This window comes from Chanos chanos, chromosome 2 (genome assembly GCF_902362185.1).
Source record: "Chanos chanos chromosome 2, fChaCha1.1, whole genome shotgun sequence".
NCBI lineage: Eukaryota > Metazoa > Chordata > Actinopteri > Gonorynchiformes > Chanidae > Chanos > Chanos chanos.
The window spans coordinates 15205340-15232862 of NC_044496.1; the positions used below are offsets into that span (position 1 = coordinate 15205340).

General features: G+C 40.2%; 3 protein-coding genes across 5 annotated transcripts; 1 reads left to right on the forward strand and 2 right to left on the reverse strand.

Moving 5' to 3' along the window:
- The first annotated feature begins 2793 nt into the window (after positions 1–2793).
- Positions 2794–2973, forward strand: ctxnd1 (cortexin domain containing 1). The gene has a single exon (XM_030792688.1). The coding sequence runs from the start codon at positions 2794–2796 to the stop codon at positions 2971–2973; it is 180 nt and encodes a 59-aa protein (XP_030648548.1).
- Positions 2974–8964: 5991 nt separating this feature from the next.
- Positions 8965–18973, reverse strand: fah (fumarylacetoacetate hydrolase (fumarylacetoacetase)). Its single transcript, XM_030794316.1, has 14 exons — positions 18806–18973; positions 18476–18586; positions 18271–18392; positions 18061–18110; positions 17223–17313; positions 16229–16326; positions 15320–15372; positions 14973–15072; positions 12633–12763; positions 11710–11785; positions 11399–11445; positions 10124–10225; positions 9509–9626; positions 8965–9331 (listed from the first exon to the last, which is right to left on the reverse strand). The coding sequence occupies exons 1-14, from the start codon at positions 18968–18970 to the stop codon at positions 9255–9257; spliced, it is 1341 nt and encodes a 446-aa protein (XP_030650176.1). The 5' UTR covers positions 18971–18973; the 3' UTR covers positions 8965–9254.
- A 312-nt stretch (positions 18974–19285) lies between these two features.
- zfand6 (zinc finger, AN1-type domain 6) lies at positions 19286–27503 on the reverse strand. 3 transcript variants are annotated; one of them, XM_030764952.1, is made up of 6 exons: positions 27303–27503; positions 22868–23025; positions 22452–22554; positions 22047–22165; positions 20413–20529; positions 19286–20040 (listed from the first exon to the last, which is right to left on the reverse strand). In XM_030764952.1, exons 2-6 carry the CDS (start codon positions 23016–23018, stop codon positions 19892–19894), a joined length of 639 nt encoding a protein of 212 aa, XP_030620812.1. In that variant the 5' UTR covers positions 23019–23025; positions 27303–27503; the 3' UTR covers positions 19286–19891. The 3 variants fall into 3 exon arrangements, with proteins under 3 accessions (XP_030620812.1, XP_030620813.1, XP_030620811.1); XM_030764953.1 differs by having other exon boundaries at positions 22065–22165; positions 22452–22557; XM_030764951.1 differs by having other exon boundaries at positions 22452–22557.
- Between the last annotated feature and the right edge of the window lie 20 nt (positions 27504–27523).

Here is a 27523-nt window from a genome sequence, read left to right on the forward strand (position 1 = left end):
GAAGATTTTGTGTGGTTTTATGTAAAAATCATCCTATCTACTGCTCTGGTCAAGATCTTTATAATAAGAGGTGAATGGTCAGCAGAGGGTTGGGGAGATCCCAGCATATAACTAAGAGGCTCTCATAATGATCTGTGTTTGAGGGGTTTCGGTGAAAAGAAGCACGGCACTTTAATGAATGTGAACTGGCTTACCTCTGAAAGGCTTTGGTAAATGTGAACTGGCTTACCTCTGAAAGGCTTTGGTAAATGTGAATTGGATTACCTCTGAAAGGCTTTGGTAAATGTGAACTGGCTTACCTCTGAAAGGCTTTGGTAAATGTGAACTGGCTTATCTCTGAAAGACTTTAGTAAATGTGAACTGGCTTACCATGGAAAGACTTTAGTAAATGTGAACTGGATTACCTCTGAAAGGCTTTAGTAAATGTGAACTGGTTTACCTCTGAGAGGCTTTAGTAAATGTGAACTGGCTTACCTCTGAAAGGCTTTGGTAAATGTGAATTGGATTACCTCTGAAAGGCTTTAGTAAATGTGAACTGGCTTACCTCTGAAAGGCTTTAGTAAATGTGAACTGGCTTACCTCTGAAAGGCTTTAGTAAATGTGAATTGGATTACCTCTGAAAGGCTTTAGTAAATGTGAACTGGCTTACCTCTGAAAGGCTTTAGTAAATGTGAACTGGCTTACCTTGGAAAGACTTTAGTAAATGTGAACTGGATTACCTCTGAAAGACTTTAGTAAATGTGAACTGGTTTGCCTTTGAAAGGCTTTAGTAAATGTGAACTGGTTTGCCTTTTAAAGGCTTCAGTAAATGTGAACCGACTTGCTACTGTTCTGAGTTTCACTGGAGAATGTCCTGACGAGAGTGAAACTGACTAAAAACATGTTTCAGTGACAAGAAACAGGGAGACAAGACAATCCAACAACTTTCCAAATTACTGTTAGAATGTGAAAGGCTGCATTATGCTCCTTGCAGTAGGAGCTCTGGAAAATGTGAGTTAAATTAATTCATTTGGGTAAAATGAGACAGTCTTATAAGTTTTGTGAGTTGTCTGAGTGATCTGACATTGTATATTACACAGCTGTTTATAAAACTTATTAAGCTGTCATTAAGCTGTTTATAAAACGTATTATTTCAAAAGACCTCTGTCTTTCTTTCTTTCTTTCTTTCTTTCTTTCTTTCTTTCTTTCTTTCTTTCTTTCTCTCTTTCTCTCTTTCTTTTTAGTGTAGTCACTATATCAGATAGATCTGTTTTTTGTCTGAGGTCTGAATGTGCAATTACCATTCCGGACTCAACTCACATGAAAACATTCATAATGAAGGAACTGAAAGAGATCAACAGTATAGGATGATAAACATAGTCTATTTTGCTTTCTATATGTGTTTTTTCCCCCAAAGTTTGTGTTTTTTACTTACCCGGGTGCCCACTGCGAGAGTCACCATAAGATTTTCATAGGGCTTGATCTGAAGTTGATGCGTCAACACAAATGTTACATTTTTATGTTCCTTAATGTGAAATTGCCATGCGGATGCTGCTTATTTATCATTACAAACAAACCAGTCTTAAACAATGGTAATTACAGGACAGTAATCAGGGAATTACTGCTGATGAGAAAGTCCTGAGCTACAGATTCCAGTTTGTGTATGATCATTAACAATGACTAATGCGCCGCAGAGGACACATCAGGGAATACAGATATTGACATAAACCCCTACTCTTCAAACAATAAACACAATATTTATCGATTCTCGTCTAATCCTGACATCCACTCGCATAAAATTGGCAAAGCAACATCTATTATTAATGTGCCTGACATTTTTGTTCAAGGATTTTTCTTGATTGAAGACATTTCACTCTGACTGGTTGTATTGATAGGTGGTGTTAGCTTTCACATCAGAAGGATTTGCACAGGGTACAGATCACCGTAAGGAGCATTAATATAGCTCTGGCCAGTGGATCAGTGAAGACAGAGGCCAGAATAATTGATCTGTTTCTCTTTATGATGATGGCCCTGAACTTTCTTGACCTGGCATTGGGCTCTGTGCTCAGTCACGCTTAGTTAGGACTCTGGGTAAAGATTCATGAGTAGAAAAGACTGCCATGGGGCTTTGCCAACAATGAGTCCACGGCTCCAGCCCAACAATGTCCAGGAGCTGTTGCGCTAAGGAACTTATTAGATTGTCATTATGAACCATCATTGTTTATCATTTAATATGAGACGTACAAACTTAATGCATGTTGGTGTAGTTGCAAAAAGTGACAGTGTTTAATACACTCCAAAAACTGATTTTATGCAGAGAAAATGTGAAGCATTTGATGTTGAGGACTTTAAAAATGTAACCCTATTGACGTTGAAATACAGGAGGGTGGGCGGTGGGATAGTGAGTCAGATATTGAAAATTTGCTGAAATTCTCTTTTATTGTTGAAAGAACATTTATTCCTCGCCACGAGAGGCCTAGACTATTAAGCCTTAGATGTTTGGATATTTCTGCCAAAGTGATATAAGAGCCAAAGAGCAATGAGAGAGAGAGAGAGAGAGAAAGAGAAAGGGAGAGAGAGAAAGAGAGAGAAGGAAATGACAAAGAAGTCCAATAACTGAAAGTGCTAGAAGTGTTGCTTGATAAGTACTCTTATGATGAAACTTGCCAGAAGATGTTTGTGTGTAATTTCACCCTCTCCCTTCACCTTCTCTCTCTCTCACTGTCTCTTCATCCATACCTCTTTCTCTCAGCTCTTATAAACAATCAGGATGGTAGCAGTAGTACAGTGGATCAATGAGGACAGAAAGAAGCGATGGAGGAGACAACACCAGACCCAGACTTTGTGGATGTGGACCAGGGCTTAACTCTGGCATGTATAGCCTTCCTCTGCCTGCTGCTAGTGGCCATGATCATCCGCTGTGCCAAGGTTATCATGGACCCATACAGCGCCATCCCCACCTCCACCTGGGAGGAGCAACACCTGGATGATTAGCACCATCAGGTCTCTAATGCTTCATTACTGCTTATTCTCTCTCTCTCTCTCTCTCTCTCTCTCTCTCTCTCTCTCTCTCGCTCTCCCTCTCCCTCTCTCTCTATAAAGATGCATATTTGTCCATATCTTTCAGGTATTACCCCACTGGGGATATGGAGTCCAGTAGAGTGCAGATGCTCCAACAGTGAAGCACATAAAGTCAGTATGAGATTATCTACTGCATTCTGCCAATGTGATGTGCTGCATTCCAGTGGAGCCCAAACCTAATGCAGCCTGAACAATCCAATCCAATACCAGACCGGTCCAACAAACACATAACAAAGACTGTGCTCAGAACAGTCCTCAGCAACACAGAGTATCACGATTCCTCCTGTTCAGACAAGGGCATCTTGGTTTTGTATATTTTGTAACACTTGCTATAAATGAAGTGATAATTGATATATTGAATATGCTGGAGAAACCAACTGCCTCACAGCTGATATGCCACAAACACGGCAGTCCATCCTTTTCTAGTCCATAAGCCAGAGAGAGCATTATGGTCTGTGACAGCATCAAAAGGAGAGGGACTGAGGATCTCTTTACAGGGGTCCAAACACCGTAACAGGAATTGTAGTAAGATGTCAGTAAGGTTCAACGAACACCCCTTTACTCCTCAACTCTGTCCGATTATCTTTAACATTTTGCTCAAGCAAGCAGATCTGTTAACCTGCTCTTTTGTTGCTCTTGAGTTATGTATTGATAAGGCTATGTGTCATTTAGTTCTTAACTGCATGTTATCAAGTGCCTCAGCTGAAGATACAAAGATTGTTTTAAATTATTGTAAAACCTTACAGGTGAGCAATCCTCACACGGGAACTTGATCAAGCATTTTTGGCTGCCTATTGTGTTGCTTAATAAAGATCACAACTGATTCAAACATACTTTTACATACTTTCATTTCGACGTCTCAGTTTTAACTGGTAACAGAAAAAAAAATCCTAATTTATATTCTAATCATCCAAACAATATCATGTCCCAAACCTGTAGTAGTAAACTGACGGTGGACTTTGAGTCTGTATTTGAAGAAGAAGATGAGCAGTTATGAAGCTGGAATGCAAAGACAGACAAAGATTGTTCTGGCTTGTAAGCGCAGATTGAGTTGGACAGAGTTGCTGTGGATTCTCAGGGCTGAACATGACTGGCTTCTATGACTGACTGCCACACGAGTGCTTCAGGAATGTCACAACAGCACCTAACCCACTTCTGCCCGGAATGCAAAAATGTAAGGACTATAAATAGAGTGACGAGCTCTACCAAAGCGCTCCAAGCTTGGTCTTAGAGATTTCCCCTCTTTGCAGTCCAATCAGCTCTCTCTCTCTCTCTCTCTCTCTCTCTCTCAGTTATGTTTGTCAGTGCTTTGTCATTCCAGCATGCAATGAAACCAAATAGCTTGAGGGCTGCATGTCCACCAAACTGATTGGAAGGTCTCTGAGGCCAAAGTCCAGTGGTGGTGTCAAATCATTAAACCTGTCCTTGCAGAGAGGTCATCTATTCATCCCTTACAAGTGGAAGTCTGACATTTCAAACTCCTCTTATCCCTTCGACGGTGACTCAGCTCCACTAATTAGAGCATATAGGCAAAGCAGCTTCTTTATATGCCGGTGCGCACCACGTCATCCTCAAATGGGAAACGCCTGTGTCTGAACTAATCACAGATCTTCTTCTTCCAGACTGTCTCAGCTGGCAGTCCACTGAGAAATCCTTTGAGCTTCAAGTAAAGAGTCAGTTTTAGTCCTCTGGAAGAGCTGACAACATTCAAGAACTGTTTTCTGATCTTTGCGATGACATTGTGAAAGTATAATTACTGTGCATCTTATAATGTGCATGTTTAAAGGCTGAGAGGGTTTGTGGGTGTACATGAAGTTCCCTTCTGCGGGTATGCTCATAGGGTATCATTTTTCCAGACTGCTTTCTTATCAATGAGAGTGTTTGTTTTCTACTGAGCAGCACAATTAATCAACTTAACAGTGTCCCTAGTTTTCTTTCCCTGTTCAATTCATTTAAATGCAACAACATGTCATTCTCTTGGCAGTCACCCACATGTTACTTAACCCTTGTAGGACTTTGTTTAGGTCGTAAATTACATTTAGCGGCTGCTTCAGAAAAAAATAAATCCACATTTCTAAGGATCTGCTTTTCTGATGCAGTGTGATTTTGCTGTGAAGTGTGTTCATGAGTACTGATGTGGGAAGCCAGTTGGAGCCGCTGGCCAAAAATATTCATCAAATAAGATTTGTGGTCAGTGTTTCAGCAGAGAGAAAATGCACTTTAAATTTGGGAGAAGGGTAGAAAAATGGATCCATGAAGTGCAGAGGAGGGTTGTAATTATTACTGCAAAGCTGGCCTTTACTGATATGAATAATCAAAATAAATGAAAAATCAGAGGTGCATAAAGGACCATGAATCTTACAGCACAAATGTCACACGTTGGGAAATTTAGTCAGAATATTACTTATTTTTCATGAGGAACAGCTGACATTCTGTAAAATATCAAAATAACACAGAAAATAAAGAAATGTTAGTAAATACAACAGAGTACCAGGAAATAATAAAAAAGAGACATCCCATGTTTTCACATTTAAAAAATATCTGATTATTATTGTATAAGTATACTAATTATTACTACTCATTTATGCTTCTGTGTATGCATTGCAAACACTGATAAAGGCTATAATGATCTCACTTTAGTCGGTCAAATCTTCCCTCTAAAACCCATCAACCGACAACAATTTTCTGCACTTCCCCAGTTTACCTAACCGTACACAATTAAATAGCACAGCTGAGGTTCAATGAATTCTTAAGAGTTTACTATACGTAACACCATAAACATATGCAGTCATTACATAGATATAATCAGTTAAAGGACATAACCATACATTAGGGTAATAAAACTGCTTTGAGAACCGTCCGAGTGCTTGGATATTGAATGATAAATAGGTTTGTTAAATGACTTTCAGTAATATGATGCATAAAATGAGACCTGAGATACCCATGCTTACAAATGAACCCAACACATCGGGGTATCACCTCTCTCTTCACAACACAGAGACTGCTCAATATTTAATTACAAAGAATAATAATCAAAAGCATAAAGAGTGTAATGTTCAGTTAAACTTTCTACGTTGTACTCCAGGGAACTATTCGCTTTGTTTGGTAGAAGATTGTATTTTACTGCTTGCTTGTGGTGCATTGGCACTTTAATTCGGACTGAGGATGCTCTGTGGATTTTATTCGTATCATACAGTGCTGATTCGAACGTGTCCAAACAAACCCGGGAGGCAACATTAGGATAAAAAGTACTTAACATTTCAAATCGAACGGCAGTAATGAGCTGGTGTGGAACGCTCACTGAAGCATCACAGTACTCGGTTCTCAGAGAGAGTTAATGGTGAGAGGGGGGAAACGCAGGACACAGTGCACAATGGAAACACTGGACGACAAAACACAGACTGCCCTCTCCCTACGTTTGCATCGCACCATTATATTAACGGGAATCAATTATTCTTAATTAGATGGCATTTATAATCCACGCCTGCATCAGCAGTTTCTCTCGGCTGGGTTTTGCTTTGTATCTATGTGGATTTCTTTCATTCTGTGTTGATTTGGTGGGGTTGGGGGTGCATTGAATAACAGTGTTTCAAAACAACGCCCTACAATGCTGTACACAAATTGAAGCGGTTTTAATATTGTACTCTGTATTCATCCTTCTAATCAACAGTCACATTCCTCAGTGACAGCCCAATATTTCCAGTTGGTAGTCATAAAGAAACAGGCAGAAAATGATTTGGTCTCGCTGCTCTCATCCAATTAACAGTAAAACCTGATATAAAAATTGCAGCAATATTTTCCTCAAGAACAACGACAAGGTAAGGGCACGATCAGTCAGAGTAAGTCTATGAAAAGTTCTGAGCTGAAATGAAAACAACAATCCCTCCAACCCAATTAGTTGCACAGATGCATCTTATGTCTTTCTACCTTATTCCATATTCCTTTGAGTTCAGTTTACCAAAGTACACCTTTCACCTCACTGAAAACGGGGCACTTAACTTACAAAATATGTTTGTAGTAAACAAATCATGGGTTGGAGGTATAAAATCATTCTGTTAACAGCGGACTTAGATGCACTGTAGGTAAATGCGAGGTGTGAAGAGCTCCAAGACCCATTCTATCTTCCCTCTCAAAACTCACCTTCACTGAGTTTAAGGTCAGATCCACTGTGAAGCTTCCACCTGCTCAACCTTACAACTTCATCAATAAAGCCCACCTCACAGAGAGAGAGAGAGGGTGTGTGTGTGTGTGTGTATGAGCAGGGGGGGTAGTTGGACCACAAAAAGAGAGTTATCCAGCTCCAGGGCAGCACAGCGGTACACACACGTTGCTGCTGCCCTTTTGGTATTTGTTCTCGAGACACAAAAGAGAGTAAAAAAATTCAGCACCAAAAAACATCAAAGTCCTAGTGAATCCCTCTGTTCCTCTGGTCTGGTCAGTTGGGGTTCTGTTGCTCTCTGTATGACTCATTCTCATGTCTCCATGGCAACATGAAGGTTTTTGGCACATGAGAGGCTGAGGCAGTGCTGCGTGTGGCTAGTTCAAAGCTCAGGCACTGACATGGAGGACAGACACAATATATTCTCGTGACAGCTTTAGTGAAGGGCCATATCAGAGTTACTGGACAGGCACTTGAGACAAACCCCCCTACCTGCTCTGAAGACTCCTCGTTTAGACAGCACAGGGCAGGAGAGAGCATCAGAACAATGATAATGTGTACTGGAGAGAGAAATGTTCAATAATAGCAGTGGTATCTTGGTGCACTCGCAAACAGTAATGATCTCCCTAATGAGAGAAAAGTCGTTATCAGTCATTGTTTGTGTAATTGTCCATTTAAACCTGCCTGAGAAAAACAATGTGCACAGTCTCTCTCTGTTATGGTACAAGCTCATTATGAGTATTTATGCTCTTTTTCCATTCTTCCACAGAAGCTGAGTTGGCACCTATATTTATCAGTTCAACAATGCAAATGCCCTGCTGTCTGAACACTCTTACACCAGACACACACACACATACACTAACACAAACACAAACACACACACAAACACAGACAGACAGACACACGCACATACACACACACACACGTGTGCATACACACACACATGCACACACACACACGCGCACGCGCACACACACACACACACACACACACACACACACACACAGACAGACACACACACACACACACACACACGCGCACACACAGACACACACACCAACTGAAGTAATGGGTATGATCAAAATGTAGAATGGTGCTGTTACAGCATGTCAGAAGTGTCTAACAGGAATATTCACTATCTTTTGTGCTGCTGGGCATTCCTCCTGTATTTTGACAGCATGCTTATTCCACTTGTCCAAACTACCAGTGAAAACTTGCTACGTGAAACAGCCCCCCCCACAGCTTTATTTATCAGTCTGCCAGCGTATTACACAGTGTGTAAGCTACCAATGAAATGTCACCTTCCCTCTGTTCTCAACACCAGCTGCGATTTAGAAGCCTCAGCTAATGGTATAGCTCTTACGGATCTGAGTTTCAAATGACACACCATAGGAAGAATGTGCAGAATTACAGCTTTGACTTTAAATTTTAAAACTTTAAATCTTTTCATTTAGGACCAACTGATATGGGCAACTGAGATGTTAAAGCTGTATAGTAGTGCGTGACTCAGAGAGACAAATTATGCTAATAACTTTTAAGTACTAAATGACACTGAGTGAAACACTCAGTAAAATCGAGACAAAGAAGATGAGTACACCCATGGACTGATCTATCAAATGAGCAGTCTTTGCTCTGATGGCCCCATGCAGCATCTGTTCTTGTGATCTGTCTATGTGAGACTGAAACATAACTTGTCATATAGTTAATTAAGAGAGCATTTGTGTTGATAATGACAGCAGACCCAATACTGTTCATAAAAATCAGACATTTATAATGAGGTTCCCAAGTCAGTCTAACACCACATATGATAAAAAATACATCTGACTGAGAAACAAGGCTTGCAGTTTTCGAGATCAATATTTCAAGCACAACGGTCTTAAAAAAGACTGGCAGTAAAGCAAGGCCTCAAGGACAAACCCAGGAGATGGCTTTTTAGGGTTTCATGAATATCTGAAAAGGACTGATGAGGTGTTTAAAGAAAGGGTTTCATTTGTGGCTGGATTGTGGGGTTGGGCCACAGGTAACCCTACAGTAATCAGTGTGGAAGGGCTGGGATGATCTTGGCCTTGCACTGACCAAAGCCGACTCTGTAACCTTGACCCTGACAGTAACCTAGAGAGAGAGAGAGAGAGAGAGAGAGGGGGAGAGAGGGAGAGAGAAAGAGAGAGAGAGAGAGAGAACTTATCTCATATGCATATATGCATCACAACAATATACACATGCTACTGCTTCTGCTACTACTACTACTACTACTGCTGCACACACACACACACACACACACACACACACCTGTGAGGGTGACCTCGTCCCCATCCTTAAGGAATGTCCTTGTCTCTCCTCCACCCAGGTCAATGGTCTTTGACCCTCTCCAAGACAACTCCAGCATGGATCCAAAACTCTCCGGATCCTTTAAACACGTACACACACACACATACACACACACACACACACACACACACACACACACAACCTATTATCACGTCCATATTGTTGTTGGGGTCCTTATTATTGATTGTTAACTCTGTCCACACATTAACATAATTTATGAAAGATTTCTTTGAGTGAGAATGAAGGTATAAACAATATATGTATAAACAATAATATATGTATAAACTGTAGGCAATGACTCTAAGAATCCTTGTGGTTCACTCTACTGTGTAAACTGTATTGTTGGGCTCCTGGCTTCTGCCTTTGCGCATTCCATGAAAAGCTCTAACATTAAGTGTCGCTTTCCTGTTTTACTTCATCATCCTGACCTGGTTCCACACAGGAAAGGAAAATTCCCCGTAGTATTCATGCCACTAACATGCACACAAATGCACATACACAGGCACACATGCGCGCGCACACACACACACACACACATACACACACACACACACACACATACACAAAGAAACTCACTGGTCCACTGATAGTGCCTGATGCGAGAAGGTCTCCAGGTCTAACATTACAGCCATTGATTGTATGATGGGCCAGCTGCTGCTTCATGGTCCAGTACATGTACTAAAGAGAGATACACATCACACACATACATAACACACATACATTACAGACACATACATACATAACATACATACAGAACATATACATATACAACTTCAAATATCAAGCACACATAATTTCATACCATTCCTACATGCTCATGCTCATATCGATAACCAAAAGCAGACTTACGCTGCATATCGTACATGCTTTTAATTTTAGCACATGCCCCATTTATGCCACGTTCGCCTTTAGCAGCTCAAGGCACTTTCCTTCCAAGACAACACAAAACCCTCCATTATGTGCTGATAAGAGGCAATACATTCTCATCACTCTGTGCCACTCATTGAAGGACAACATCCTTTCCTCAGTTTGCCTCTGCAGGGCACAGGGACTATGCTGCTGTGGTGGGAAAAACATTGCCGTCTACACAGATAACACTAATCCGCACAGAGCAGACACAGAGAGAGCTCTAACGAGCAGCATTCACTCCGCACCACTAAGCATCTGCTAGGCTGGGAGACAACTCTTAATACTGTTCATGGCCACTCAGTCATAAAACTTTTAAAAAGAACACTTTTTAAAAGCCTTAAAAATCACTCCTAATGCTTTTACATGTTAAGGTGCCCAGTTATTTCGTGACTTGGTTTTAACGCGCGCGGTCCTGTCCTTAAATATCAAGGGTCAATGTTTTTTTGTTTTTTTTTAAATAATCGTCCCCCTCCGCCCGACTTTAGTTATCCGGATTATTTCATTACCACTAATGAAGCACAAAAGATACTGTCTACGGTCATGGCTCAAAGTTACATTCAGTTAACCTATTCTGAAACACAACGTGGACACGTATATAATGCTTGTAAAATGTTAGTTTATCAGTGATCTTGAGTGCATTGAGAAAGTAAATTAATAATGTGCAGTCATGCTGCACAGAAGGTAGCGCTTCCTCCTGTGGTCACGCATGGAGGATGCCATTTGAAACAGCGGTAAATATCTGTGCTGGTTATCAGATGAGTAAGAACTGGACATCTCCGTCATGCATGTCCCATCCCTAGCACCTTAGACTGATCATACACTCTTCTCCCACATGTACACATGCTTGTATAATGCATTATGATCAAATGAGTTGTCTTTATAAATGGGTTATGAATTGAAATGAAACATCACACCCAGTAAAGCATCACTACAGGGTCTTACTTTAAAGTTTGATTTGCAGATAGTTGCTGCCTCCTTCATCCCTTCACCTGGTGGAGAGCCAAACAGCAATTAAAATGACAGAACACCCCGTTATATATTGCTTAGGTCAAACAAAGTTATCAAACACTCTTCAAGCACGATGTAATTCAGATTAGATGCTTGTCATCTCCACTAGACACAGATGTCATAGCTTGTCAGGATGACAGACAAAAAAAAAATCAATACTAACTCATCCATGTGCTGCTTTACCTCTAATCAGAACCGTGTGAAATACCCGGCGCATGGTAAAGGGCCTTTGACACATAATGTACCTTTCACAGAGACAAAGAGGTTGATGTCGAATGTGTACGGGTCATCATGGCGCAGGTAAGGCAGGGGCTTGGGATCCTGAAAGGAAAAACAACACAACAACATCAGTGTGAGGGGTACCAAGAGACAGGGAGACAGGATCCTTCCGAGCAAAATCATTTATCTAGGTTATCTGTCGCTCTAGCACTACCAACATGACAAAGCCCAGCACAGTATCTGTAACATGCAAAAGAAAAAGGTTGTGCTTGGATCACTTAAGAGCACTGCAGGCCAGCAGGGCTTGAGAATAGGAGTCGTAATCATAATTCATAAAAACAGGCTTTAACTTGTCTCATTACCTCTCCTCTGTAAAATCTACACTCTGTAGTTCCACCCCACTGCCTCACTGAAACAGCAACTCGGGGAGACTCCATAATGTTCAAGTGGAACTCAAGAGAAGCGAGCTGCTTTTTCGTACTTAAACAGTGGTCATAATTTTCGCCTATAATAATATTTCTAAATAAGAGGTGCGAAATATAAAGAACTGCACATTTAAGATATGGCTTTAAGGTTGAAAAAATAAATCTAATCTCATACTCTTAACTTGAACATAGGAGCGTGATTAAAAAATATATATGTATTCAACATGTTTGTGAGATATTTTTAACATATCTTAAATATGTGATGTCAGTTTTTAAAGACAAAACTCATCCTCAAATGAGCTATGAATAAAGTACATGAGCATGAGTATTGCAGAAGAGAACTGCAGGTCACTGCTTCTACTGAGACATCCTATGCTGATTTGGTAGGGCTGGTTCAGTGCTGCAGTGATGAGGATAAAATGCAGAGGTTTTCCTCTTTAATGAGCAGAGATAAAGTGAGGTGTAGGCAGGCCTTCAGCTGGCATACAGCAGATGAATGGTGTAAGAGCTCTGCTGTTGAATACCTGCACAGCGTTGGGCTGGACGAACGGAAGGAGGGCCTCCATTGGCACGACCCACGGCGAGATTGTCGTCCCAAAGTTTTTCCCTAGGAAGGGACCTAATGGCACGTACTCCCAGGCCTGGATATCTCGAGCTGAAACACACAAAGAAAGAGAAGCTATCCTCTATCAACGACGCAAATCTCAACAGAGGTTCGTTCCAAATGAATCCTACCCATAATTCTAAAGTTGGGTAATTCCTGTGAAAACATCTGAAGTAACTTTCACTATTAAGAACCATCGGTCTACAACTCTGACATTAAACAATGAAATACGTTATGAGAAAACCTTCCCGGGTATGACACAGAGGGAATAATGAAAGTGATCAGAGGAAACAAACGCAATTAAAGATGGAGCTGTTCTAACTGACCATATAAACATGACTGTTTGGGCACTGACTGTGCAATCTCGCTGGTCTTAAACTGATATTGTGCAGTGTTCCTCCACAATGGTCCCTTTCTTCCCATCGTAAAATTAACAATCATTACGTCCCAACTGTCCTTCCACCCATTACTGGCTAATGAACGGGAAAGCTGATACTGACTGAAAATGGTTCATAAACTATACAGGTAGTCATTTATGAAAGTGAATGAAGCCTCCCTTCTCAGAGTCTGAAAATGACAAGGGTAGAGCATTACATAATTTCTCTCTCATATTCAAACTCACATACCCCTTTCATTTACAAACTATTTCTCTCACTCACCGTCTTTGACACTCATATTCTTCACATATGGAAAATTACAAGACTGTTGTTTGTGTTGTCAAAGTAAAATAAACGCAACTATACGATGTCCACATCCCCCAAAAGCATAGATGACCATTAATCTCATCACTAACTAAGAACTAGTAGTAGGACTCTTGTCAGAGACCAAATGTCAACTTACACAACCTGACAGAGGACTGCATTATGAATAAGTTCTCTCTAAAATAAATTGGGCCCATGACAGGCACAAAGAGCTCATCTCCGTACATCAGCCACCCTTGTTTTTTTCTTCAATACTGAAGAACATCAGCGGATAACAAGTGGAAGCATGATACCATCTCACTGTAACACAATATGGCCTTATACATCCATTTCATCTCAGTGAATGAAAGTCCAAATCCAGTCAATGTTCAAACATTTCAGTATGAACGGTGGCAAAACAGATCCGGACAGAGCTGAGCCACACCATTTGTTACCTCTCTTCTTCTCTAAACTCCTTGATAGATCATAAAAAAGCAATATCACAAGCTACGCTTGAGAAGATGCCATTGTAGGGTTTGGGTGACAGAATAATAAAAGAAATTGACAATGTTGTTACTCTAAAATGCCACTTGGCATGGTTGAGAAACGTCACTAAATCTCCAAGTCAGATTCAGGCGTCGGCCAAAGCAAAGGCTATCCTCGTCTGCTTTAATGAAAGTCTTACAAAATCCTCGCTCATCGGGCGAACCGAGCTATAACTGGAGGAGTATTATCAAGTTTGCCGCTGCACCCCTCCAGGCTTAGTATAATCAATTACATTTACAGCACCTTAAACTACAGCAACACATGGCCCTGGCGGGGGTCTCAGATAGGGTGAACTAATGAAGTTTAGATTATGCGTTTTATATGGATTCAGAAAAAGCTTGTTTAAGTTTATTATGCAGGTTTAGTGGTGGCAAAAGAAGACAACAGATGCATCTCCACTGGAGCATGTACAGAGCGCTAATTACACATGAATCCTTCCTGCTTCAGTATTAGTGTTTGCACCACATATTTACTGAGCCATACACCTACACAATGACACAAAATGACACAAAAAATCATCGTTAACGATGACGACACGAACTGAACTTTTCATGACATCATCGCTAAAGATTAAAAGAAAACATCCTACAACTTCCTGTCCTTCTCCTTACCCTTAGAAGCTGTAATCCTCAACTGCAACCCTGTAAAACTTGCAATCCTCACTTTTCAGAAGTTGTAAGGCAGCAGAATTAAAAGAGTTTCAGCGTGCACCGAGAGAACACTTGTCAGGAATCATTCAATAAGAGAGATGTGGGTGTTAATGCATTTCTTACTGCCTCTGTGTACTTTCACTAAGACTTGAGTGTTGGCAGACCTTCACTGCAGAACTTCATTGTAGAAAACAAGAGACTGACAACATTATGCAGCGACTGTGAATTTGAAATGAACTCTCATGGGATAAAATATCGAAGATTCTGAAGCGTTGCTCTCTGCCATCTCGACGTCTTGAGCGACGTGTTTTCTGGGCGAGAGGGTGTAGAGACACTTTGGAGGAGACAAACCCTGGACAAAGTAGAAATTAAAGATTTGCTCACCGCTCCAGTCATTCATCAGGACCATGCCAAAGATGTGCTCGTGTGCTTTCTCCACAGGAATGGGTTCACCCAGTTTATTCCCAGCTCCCACAAAGAATGCCTTAGAAACACATATGGAAGACCACACACATTAAATATCACACATGCACTAGCAGCAATCTCACATACTCACCTCACATTCCTAAGAGACCTGTCGTTTGTAAAGTCACATATTTTCCACTGACTATCAACAAATATATCTCAGCTTAGTTTTAATGATTCTCAAGCAACTGTCAAACATAGTAACTGATAAGTATAAGCTACTAGAGGCTGCTAGGGGCAGTTACACTTTCAAACATGTTACTCACCATCTCCAATTCAATATCCAGCTGCTTACTTGCCCCAAAGACAGGAGGTTTAGCTGGAGGGAGAGAGAGAAGGGGAGAGAGAGAGAGAGCGAGAGAGAGAGAGAGAGAGAGAGAGAGAAAGCAAGGAAGTATCATTCCAGGACTGTACACCCATGTCGTTCATAAATTCAAAGAGAACAAATGATATATGCATAATGACAGCAATCTTAATTTTGTGATATCAGCACATCTGTAAAACCCAAGATTCAGCAGAAGATCGAGCCACTGCTCTCTGATTGCAGAAGAGTGAGAAGAGAATATAAATGATATAAATGCAACATAAGGTGACAGAAAAAAAGCACAACATGTCAGGTAAGTTCAGAACATTTTGCATTTAATTTACATTCCTCTCAACTCTGCAAGAGACCTGTTATTTAGAACAACTTAAAATGAGAGAAACAGGGGCATCGAATTTGAATGGAATTTAATGAGAGAATAACAGCGCTAATGAGAGACTATTTTCTCCAGGACCCCATACTATTGTGTCAACAGAAGACCCCATGAATCAGTGGAGTTTTTACTATGACATGGTGTCATAATTTGGGGATTAGAACAGTGCAGTCTTAAAATATTAGACACCAACTTAGCTAATATGTCCAGAACCACACTATCACCAAGTTTTACTTGCAAGTCAATGACAAAAACACGTTTGTTACAGTTTGGTCCATATTTAGTGAACACTGTATCTTACACAAAATGCTCTCTCAGTAGCTTTTGTCCCTGTCTACAAATTTCTCACAATATACTGACATTGATTTCTATACTTCAAGAATATTTAAAGCGAACTTCTGTCATAGGTAGGTCCTTATACTACTGATAACAAGTTTGTGCCTACGTTAGAGCTATATCATAGGTGCTAGCTGGGCTTACTTTGGTCTGGTCTCATCTGGCCTTGCGGTCTCCTTATGGGTGTCCCAGAAACCACCACTGAGGAAGCTCTTCCATGGTACCCCACAGGCAAATGCAACCTGGTAGATAAAACAACCTGTCACTCCTTTCATCATAATCTCTCTTTCTTTACAAAGCACAAGGTTAATCCCTGCTGAAACCATCACTCATTCCTCCAACAATATTTGTCTTTCAGTCAAAACACACAACTTCACTTTTCTATCAAACAAAGAAGTCCGATGTCCAACAACCATCACGTCTAGAAATGCAGTGAAACGGAAATGAATTTCAGTTACTGTTCATAAGACAAGTCTTGTTCTAGTTTGAGCAATGACAGGAACCAGGAATGAAAAAATGAAAAATTGACTGGACTAAGGTGACTGCTCAAGAGAACTTGAAATAATTAGAAAAGGTCTCTGAGTCACTCTACATCACACGATAAGTCATCACTCTGTCTCCAGGCAGAACGGATCCCTCAAAGAACCTTAGCACCAGCGACGAGGAAAGAAATATTACACTTTCTCATGGTGAAATAATACATGGGGCCTCTTTTTTCCGGGTGAGCTGCACAGCAGGTATAAAAACTGTCTAATGAATAATTCAGATGGACTGACGTGCATACTGACAAATAAAAAGTAGCTTTTCAGGAATCGTAATAAGTAGCACTCTTTTCCAAAAAACTGTCACCTGTAGCTGTACTGAGAGCACTTTGTGTTGGGCTAAGGAGGTGCCAGTTGCAAGTCAATTAGTTGTAGTGAACCATTAGCTGTCTGCTACGGCTCCAACCTCACCCCTAAGTCAATGCTCTCAGTATGTACAATATATACCAGTTTGGCATCAGAACGCGTTGAGAGCACATTGTGTTGGGCAAAGGAAGTGCCAGTTGCAAGTCAATTAGTCATAGTGAACCATTAGCTGTCTGCTACGCCTCCAACTTCACCCCTCAGTCAGAGCTCTCAGTATATACAGTATATACCAGTTTGGCATCAGAGCATTCTCCTTCCCACGGAACATGATCCCCACGTTAGTGGCATGGTCTCTGGATGAGTAGAAGTCAGTGTAATCACCTGTGAAAAAAGTTAGTGAGAAAAATGGGAGAAGAGATTGCAAAAGAAAGATGTAGAAAGGCATATTAAAAGGGGGTCAAAATCATTTTAAAACGATTAATTACATATTGAAAATAAACAGCAAGTTCTTTATTTGAATAAATGTGTCTTGTGGAGCTTCACTTTGCTTAAATGTCCTTCTTTTATAGAGTAACAATGTGACTTAATAATGTAAACTTGCACAAACATGAAACATTTGCAAGTACAGTTTACAATGTTCACAAATGATCAGAGGTCTCAGGATTTCTGAAGGGTCAGTGTAGCTAACAAAAAACTACATCTAAATTTTTTTGTATGATTAGAAAATTCATGTGGTGTATAGCACCCCCAGGTGTTACTATTGACTAATACATGTTTTCGCATCTGAACTGTAAGGAGATGACAAATTTGAGACAAATGTAATTGTGTTTCGCAGCCTACTAAAACAATGCATGACACACAGTGCATTGTTTTAGTAGATAATGTTTTAATATAATGAAAGAGTGATATGTGTGGAAAAATCATATCATACCATCAAGAAGAAACATGACATTCAAAACTTCACTACAGAAAATACTGAGACAAAGTGATCAGTTTTCCACCTGGTATCTGTTGAGTGGACAGGGGGTGGGAGGCACAGGGAGAGGGTGGTGGTAGACAGTGAACAGCGAAAATGACACTGAAGTGCCTGACAGACCACCTATCACAGATTCACTATGAGCTACTCACCAATCTCAGCTGGGAGATGCATCACAGCAGAACTCTGATCGACAAACGCTCTGCATTCACACACACACACACACACACACACACACACACACACAAATAAATAAAAACGTTACATGGAAACAGCTCCTGAGGTCAGGAGTCCGCTAAATAGACTAAAGCAAATACAGCAGACTAGAAAGCAACTGGAGATTATCAAATGAATTTAATCACCTGTTCCTTAAATTCACGTCATCGCGTAACGTAGGCTCACTGGCGGAGAGTAATTTCTGGAGGTCTTTTCTGGCCTCCTTCCATGCCTCATAGCCCAAGCCCATGAAAGCGTTCAGGGTTGGCTGTATAAAACAGAATGTGCATCGTGTGCCATTGCGGTGTATACATGGAGTGTGAATGAAGAGAATGAATTAACAATGCTAACCTGGTCAAAAACATCCCGATGTCTTGAAAGCACTGGTCCGCTGAAGAGATGCTTTACAACACTGAGATCCAAAATGTGATCTCCAATGGCAACGCCAATCCTACGTCTCGGCTGAGATTGACACATGCGGTCAAAGAGTAAGAGACAGAGATGGATTCGCATTTTGTTGCTACTTTTCCCTTATTTTTCTTCATCCGAAAAAAGTAGATGCATGCACTAAAACCGGTCAATATTGAGGGAAATCACAACTGTTTTTCATTATGGAAAACTGCAGCCGGAAAAGGAGTATTAATTAACTTAGTCTTGCGCTACGAAGTATGTTAAACTTACGTTGTCTGCTGTCGAAAACACTCCATAAGGCAGGTTGTGATAAGGGAAGTCCGAACTTTCGTTAACTTTTATAAAAGACATGTTAAAACTGCAGTTATACTCCGAGACAGTTTTCAGGGTACAGAACAGCGCGAGTAACCTCTTCCAGATGCTCACTACAGCCATGAGCAGTCACCGCCTCCACGGTCTAAACTATGGACCAATCAGGCGCCTTCTCCCTTTATCCTCCCTTCTCCAAGTGTTCGGTCAATAATGTAAAACGGATTGGAAATGACTCAGCGAAATTGTTTGGCCAATCGTTTTATTTCTTGATATATGAATTTCAGATTACCAGTTAATTTATTTGCTTATTTGTAAAATTACATGTATAATGCTTGAAAGTAGTTGAAATTCGTAAGTAGTTGAAATTCTTGCTTGACTTCCAAGATATCCAGAATCAGTAACTCCCCCTCCCCCCCAAACGGGGCCACTCTACTCACATTTTCAGATTGTGTTCAATCTGCTTCAACTTTATTCAGATCAAAGACAGTGAATAACATAAATACAGCACTATCACCCCATATCATACTCATAGCCACAGCACAGATAAATCACAACCAGTAAGGAAGTCCATACTGGTAATTCATCCATCCATCCATCCATCCATCCATCCATCCATTCATTCTCTCTCACACACAGAAACACAACAAATTTACTTAACGCAAAAGAAAACCTGCCATACATCTGATTATTTTAAGAGACTACGGAACATACAGTAAGATGGAAGAAACATACCAAATGGACAACAGAAAAGCTCTGCCTTTCCAGCAGGTTAGATTAAAAAGTTACCTAAATTAAATTAGAATAAAATTATATAAATTTGTATTTTTGCAGCATTCTACATACCACATTTAGAAAAGTAAAGAAATTCAGGGTAAACATATCAAACATAGTTCCAAAAATAATATGTTTTTGGTGGCATGCATAATTTATTGGTAATTGGTGGTTGCAGGGCTCAAAGGGTAAACGAGTGAATTCAATTTAAGGAAAAAGGGAGAAATAAATGCTGATTTGCATTGCAAGCTGCTGCAATTATCGTATGACACTTCAAATCTTCTGAATTTTCTCTCCAATAATAACAGGGTTTTCCTTTCTAATTTTCTCAGCAGCGTCTGCCTTGTAGTCAAAAGTGCAGTTGTGAACGTCAGAATATCGATGGATTCCACAAAACACATTCCCACATCTACAGTCAAAACCTACAAAACAAAGGGAGAAAAGTTCATTTCACACGAGGTGCAAAGAAAGTTTCATTGAGACTACTTTCAGGCTGGCTCAAAAGACACAATACACCCAATTCAGTCAACTTGGAATTCAAAGCATTATGAATGTTAATGGTGTTTTCAAATATAGTCCTTTTTTTTCATTCAAGAAATAAAAAAACAGGGAAAAGAACAAACATCACTTTGTATTCACAGTGTTCCTGTCATCTGAAAGAGGAGTCTACAGCTGAGAGTCACATTCTGCACCAAAAGGTTATCTCTAAACTGGTTCTAAAAACAAGTGAACTGGGAGAGCACTGGCACATCCATGAAACAATCATTAGAGTTAGAACAGTGCTTTTAGCATACCAGTGAGACCAACTTTCTTTCTGCAGGTGAAACAACGGTTCCTTCTGGGTTTAGAAGGGTCTGTGGATTTGTCCTTTTCATCTATGGTGGACTGAGTGGTGTCTTCTGATCCTGGAGCTGCAGAGAGTTTCACAATGTTAAGCTAAACTCTTAAGTATAACAACAGCATAATAGAGAAACGTACAAAAAAAAAAAAAAAGACAGTCATACATTGGTATTGTGCCTCTTCTCCAAGAGAATAGACATTGTTTGGTTTGCCTCTTTTGGTAGCAGCTTCTAACACAGATTTTCAGCAAATTTTGTTGGTTTTGTTATCTTTTTTTTCATAAAACCACGGGTCCAAAATGAGCAAAAGAAACAGTATTGTTGCCATCATCAGTATGATTAAATGAACACTATCTTTACAAATTGTTTAATGAAAAAGTGCAGTATTTGCAGGCTGGTATAATGGTCTAAGTGAAGGCAGTACATTATCGTAACAGGATCATATGTTTTGTCTCTTGAGTAATAAAAGTAACATTGTTGCAAGGAATAAAATGTAGAGGTACTAACCATTTTCTTTATTTTTCATCTGTTCTCTTATTTCCATCCTAAACAAAGCAAATATTTTAGCAAGTGTTCTTTAAACAAGACTGCCACAGTCCTTCCCTTGGCTTTAACATCTTGTAACCACACCACACAGAGCAAGGCCCCACAGTCTAAAGAAGATTACTGAACAAGAGCTTCCGTCCATCCACTTGCTGAAACGTTAGCTGCCCTTCACTAAAGGGCTTTGGGCATTACCGATGGCCCTGTCATTTTAAGATGATGGTACTTCCTTCCTGTGTATTAGCTGCTGTTTTGCTACACCTTGCCGCTTCTAAACAGCCAAGAAGAGCTACAGAAACTCTTTGTTTATTATTCTTATTGTATTATTGTTATTCACCTTTCCGCTTAACTAATGTTCCATTCTTGCTACAAGTGTGATCATTGCCACAAACAACAGAAATAAAAAAAAAGTGTAGGCCTAATAAAAGAACAAAGGGGTTCACTTCATTCAATTCTGTCCTGTCTGTAATTTTATTTTCCCTGCACTGTAAGAAAGGAAATTTCAATTCATTAGGGACCGTTCAAATTACATTAGGTGTCTATCTTTAGTTTCTGTGAGGAAAATGCCACGTGGATTGTTGTGGGCATTTTATAACGTTTGGACGCCACCTCGCCAAAATTTCACATTCTACCCATCACTGCCCAGGACCAGAGCAGTTAGAGAGACCGGTACACTCTCTCTGTAATACACATCACCTCCAGAATAACAACCGAAACACCATTCTGACAGCACCCGATACACTCAAATGCTCACTGGCTGACAGGATTCTGACGTTTCATTAATCTCCTCGCTGAACTTTGCGCTTTTCTTGGATGGGCCTCAAAGTAAACAATCACATGTCATCAAAAGAAAAAACATCAGCTGCACTTAAAGGTTACCATTTCTATTCCATATGGTGAGACACTGGTTCTCTCTGCATGTCACGGTGACTGTCAGATGCCTCTTGCTTTTGTTTGTATGTAGTGTAACTCTGAGAGCCATTTGAAACAGTTGGAGTTGCTCTATAGAAGTGATCTAAAGCAGTGCAGCGGGTGATGAACTATACCTATAGAGAGAACTATACCTAGCACTTCAGTATTCAGGCCTGCCTTAGCCCCTAGGGAAGTGACCTCCTCAGCATGTGAGTCTGGAGCTTGTGTTGAAGGCCTCTCGATTACAGTGACTCTGAAAGCAACCGAAAGAAACAACATCATGTTAAATGCCAGAACACTGTCAATACTTACAACAGAACACTTTCTATTCTGCTACAAACTTATAAATTCAGCAAAAAAAAAATCTGTTAGTATAATATGGTTTTAACATGGTTGAAACACTTGAAAAATTTCTCAACATTTTAAAAATTTCTCCTACACGCCCACCCACAGATAAAGAAGCCAGTCCTGATCTGAACCATGGTAATGACAGAGTGGTGTTGGCAGGAATGGCTATTGAATAAGGTAAGAAATAGTACCTGCTCTCTTCAAGTGGTGTGGCTGTGGGCGCTTCCACACTGCTACTCTGGGAGCTCTGTGTGGTGAGAGAGTCTCCACAATGACTAACTCCAGGTGACGCTGCTACTGCAACACACAACACCAGCAGCATGGTAACTCTTCACGACAGCGCAAACTCTTACCAGTCAAATCTGTTAAAACAGAGCACTGTTCTGCAACATCTGAGTGTCTTGTTCCCATTTTTGGTTAGAGACAATGTAGTGTTTAAAGCTGTGAAAACAAGACTTTCAAGGCTTAAAAATCATAGAGTTGACATGGTAAACCTCCAAAGGGTCAACAGATATCTGCTTAATCTCAATCCAAAATCCAGCAAATAAATATAAGTAATGGCCTAGATAAGCTCTATGCCCTCCATACACTATGGTCTCTGACTTACCCATGGGGTTAACTCTGTCATTGCTATTTTGTCTCAGTAAAAAGTCCTTGTAGCATACTGAGCACATGCCGTTAGTGCGTGGATTCCCATAAAAGCCACAGCCAGTTGCACAGAGCAGAGGCACTTGAGTTTGATTTGTCTCCTGAGCCATGTCCCTCCTAATACAGGCGAGAGAGGGAGAGAGAGAGAGAGAGAGAGAGAGAGAGTGTTTATTTTTGCAATCTTGCCTTGTTCACAGGAACAAAGAGAAGCTGTTTGCAAGAGGAAACTATTGAAAGCACAAACTCCAAGCCCAACTTTCTTAGAGGATATAGCTCTGACGATAAAACATTAGTACTTATTATATAACCATGATGTAATCATTACAAATACTTTGTGTTGCATCATAACACAATAATTCCAATCATTTAATGCTACCAGTCATAATGAGAATAGTAAAGATGAAAAGCCTATCCAGGCATGTTATGACTGTTTCCATGCCTGACATGCAAAGTCATGTACAGTGAGAATTTAATAAAGGCATTATGACAAAATACAATGTCCTGCTATAATCAGTAATCCTGCTGCACATCTTCCAGAGGAAAAAAAAAGGTAACAAAAAGGACATGTCAACAAGTGTCCAAGGCTTGGAATCTATGCTTATGATAAAATAAAGTCAAAACTAGGCCCATTATATCCCATACGGCAGATATTTCAATGGCAAATGTTGCCCTATACAGACACACAGCAATCGCTAAAAGAGGACTGTTCAGAGCTGTGACCTGACAGCCAGTACCTCCACTACACAATCTAAGACAGTGCAACAGATATTTACACAGGACAATTATCTGCAGAGCGGGCAAAACAGAATTTCCATGGTAATTCTTTTGGCCAATGATGATAATAATATTGTCAAACCAGATTATTTACTTTGCCATAGTCAAAGTGCTGTGCTAGTTTATGAAAGAGAGACACATTTTCTCTTTAAGAGACAACAAAGAAAAAGGTTACAAATGGTATGCATAGGCTATATTTATGTCTAGCATTTTTGTCCCATTGTGGGTCTTTTTGTTGTGTAACTTTTTGCAAATACTGCAAGGCATTTTAAAATGGGGAACCTATTGGCAATCCTGGATGGCCTGAGTTCTCCAGTCTCCCCTGTTGTTAGCATTTTAAAACACTGCTTTAAGTACTGATCTAAGCACACAAAACACTAATCCTCCATTAATCTGACTAGGCTACTATATTCAATCTCAGAGCTTTACCCAGTACACCAAACAATCCTACAATTTAAATGTCTTACCAGTCATTTTAGTAAGTGTTACTACATTGAGACCAGACTTTTGCAAAACATCCTCGCAACACAGTTTTGTGGTGACATGATCTTAGGGAACTGAGATACCAATCAATCTTTTGCATATTCAGCCCATTGTTAACAGTTATGAGAAAAATGCTGATTTTACACAAACTGTTTGCAACATTTATATACTATGTACGTGTAACTTGGCCTAGACTATCCTGAAGACAAGTGCTTGCTAATAGAATATCAGCTTTGTAACATTACTATTTCAGCCCTTTCACTATGGACTGTCAAACAATTGATATGATCACGATGCAGAGCACTAGTTTTTCTTCAAATTCAAGAGTTGGTGTTAAATAACTTAAACGAACTTGTCCTGGAACATTCAGAAGAACTTTGATGACATGATCCTGGTACATTTTTATATGTGCACAGTTCTTATCAGACCCACATGCAAAGTGTTAGTAAGTGGTGTGAACTGATGTCATGAAGTGGAGAATCAGAAAAAACAGAGATACTGGAGAAGAACTGAACCCATGCATTGCTACTGGCTCATTACAAATAACGAAAAAGATGACATTTACCAGAGCCAAGAACAAAATGACAACAAGTCTTCACGCATAATTCTCTTCATTCTCAGAAAGAGATGAGAACATTAAAAGAAATATCTGGAATAACGGCACGCTCAAACCCGCAATGAAAACAAAACGGGGAAATAATCAGATAAAACTAAAGCACACACATTAAAGCATACACATGGGGCATTTGGCAAAGCTGCATATTTAAGACCTCACCACTCTGTTGGACTCACATGGGTTGCCCTGTGACTGTGGGTTTCATAGTGAACTCAATGCCATGGCACTAAAATCAGCCATGCAGCAAGGGCGTAGGGCTGACTCCAGGGCACACCACCATGATCATAGTTTTATTGTTTAAAACACACCGAGATCTACACCCACATTAGTCATTTACATAACATGTGAAGAACAGAGTAGTCTATCACTCTTCAAAAGCATGGCTCAGGCTAACCCTCACAAAATGTTCCTCTCAGACCTCAAGTGGACATAAAGAGTAGGTCTATACTGTATTTCAAAAGCTGAACCAGACAGACTAAAACTCCACAACTCCAAGAGCAGTCAGGTGTGCTGAACAGTTCCAGCAAATACAAAAATCTAAAACTACAAACTTCATCTTATGTATGGAAAATGTGACTTAATTCTTTGTTATTGGCCATCCAGATGTTTCCAGACTTCTGAACTGGGCTACATTAAAACCACTTACATGGGTAGGCTATATGTAACTGATGGACTTGAGTCTTTGGGTTTATGTCTGAACAAAGTAGTCTTAAGTCCTACATGACCAATGAGCTATTTTGCACAAAAAGAACCACTTTCACATGATGTCACTGCTACACATGGTTATGGTTCAAAATACATGCCTGCACATATAGTCTCCAAATAATGCCCCCCCCCCCCACACACACAATATATATATATATATATATATATATATGTAAAAGAGATCACTAAGCTTATTTGTCAACTCGGTACTTAACGTAAAGAGAAACCCATAGTTGTTGTTATTATTATTTTTGATATCATCACATTATGCAAGCGAGTTATTTATCATAACCTGTGTTGCTGCACACTTCGACACCAAGTGAACACCAAATACAGCCCATATGGAGCTCCCTAAAATTTTCACTTAGCCATCATATTTACAAAGCACTCAGTTCCAGTTCACAGAACAACTAACAGTAATATCACACATAAACTACCGGAGGGATATTCCAGCACTGACGAGAATTAAATCTCAAACACGATTCGGAATGGGTGGCTGAGACAGACATTGTTTAAAAGTTAGAAACTACTCGACCTCCTACTTCGACGGTGGAAACGTTCAAAAAGCGGCGTTGTTCACATCATCCGAACAAACACTAAACGAACAGGATTTTTAAAAAGGCAAAGGAGACATTGGGAGCTTGCAAAAGCATTAATCCAACTAGTAAATGTGTGCGACACTGAAAGTAAACACTGTGAACAACAATGCGGGCCCTAATAATAATTTAGCTCCGTGGAATGCTATGAAGTCACACCAGCGTGAATGTGAGCATTATCAGCTGGTGAGCATCCATGAAAACTGTTAACCACAATGCATGATTCACAATGTTCTTTTGTTCAGTCATTCGCCGAATTTTACACTCTGGAAACTGCAGTAAGTAACAGCTACAAAATCGCCTCTGTTATTCTGAGGGCTCGTATTGCTATTCGCAATGTAACATACCAAAATGATACTTCCAAATCCCTCTAGTCTCTTCTTTAGGCCGTTCACCAATATCTTCAGACCCTTCTTAAGGTAGAAAATATCGTTATGGATTACACGAAGTGGACGCCTGCTTGGTTGCCATTGGTCGTTTTTCAGGAACACACGCCCACTGATAGATCACAATTGAGGAAATGCAACGTCAATCTTTGCCTTGAGACGTAAAGAATGATAAACTATCAATTTGGCTTCCTACATGTATATGAGATCACAAAAGATGAGTAAGTTTTCGTCACCAGTGTGAATGAGGACATTAACGACGATCAACCACTAATCATTTGATCCGAACAGTCTTGCTGGTTTGGGCGATTATGTTTACAGTGGCTCAGTGTGCAGCGTCAGAGAGCAAAGAGTTACCAATCAGCGCAAAAATCTGATGAGAATAAATGTTCTCTTGCAAGCTAGCTAGTCGTCCACTGCTCCCGGGTATATATAGATATTATCCTTGAAGGTGAATATCAGCTGAACAGACGACACTACGTCGCTGGCTATACATATATGTAACTAAACCGCTTCTCAACTGAAGTAATAGTCACTGGTTAACCAGACGTGCTCGACAGATCTCGAGTAAACTAGCCAAAGCGGTCTGGTTAACCCTTGCCAAACAATGATCGACTACAAATGGGTTTCCTGTTTAGCTACTGAGTGTAACAGTAAAACTCTCAAATATAGATACACTTTCAGCTTTATTATTGATTAAATATCTACTTGTTGTCTAGAGAGCGGTCGATCAGACATAGCCGCGTTAAACATCAAGTTAGACGAATGACTACAGACTTTACGAACTCAGACGAACATTTGCTAGGAAGTTAGCTAGCTAGCCAGTTCATTTACCTTAACCTGCGTCTTGTCAGTGTCACCCTCACAGTTGATTCGATGAACAGCTTTCTGTATTCTCTAAAGCTTCAAGTATTTGTTTAGAGAAAACAATATTATCCAACACGCACTGTCAGGGAAGATCTTTCAACAAGTGGTAGCTGTTCCTCTAGCTCAATTTTCCTCCCCCACCCAGAAACAGCTTGTTTGTTACTTTTTCTCACTCCAACCCCCCACTG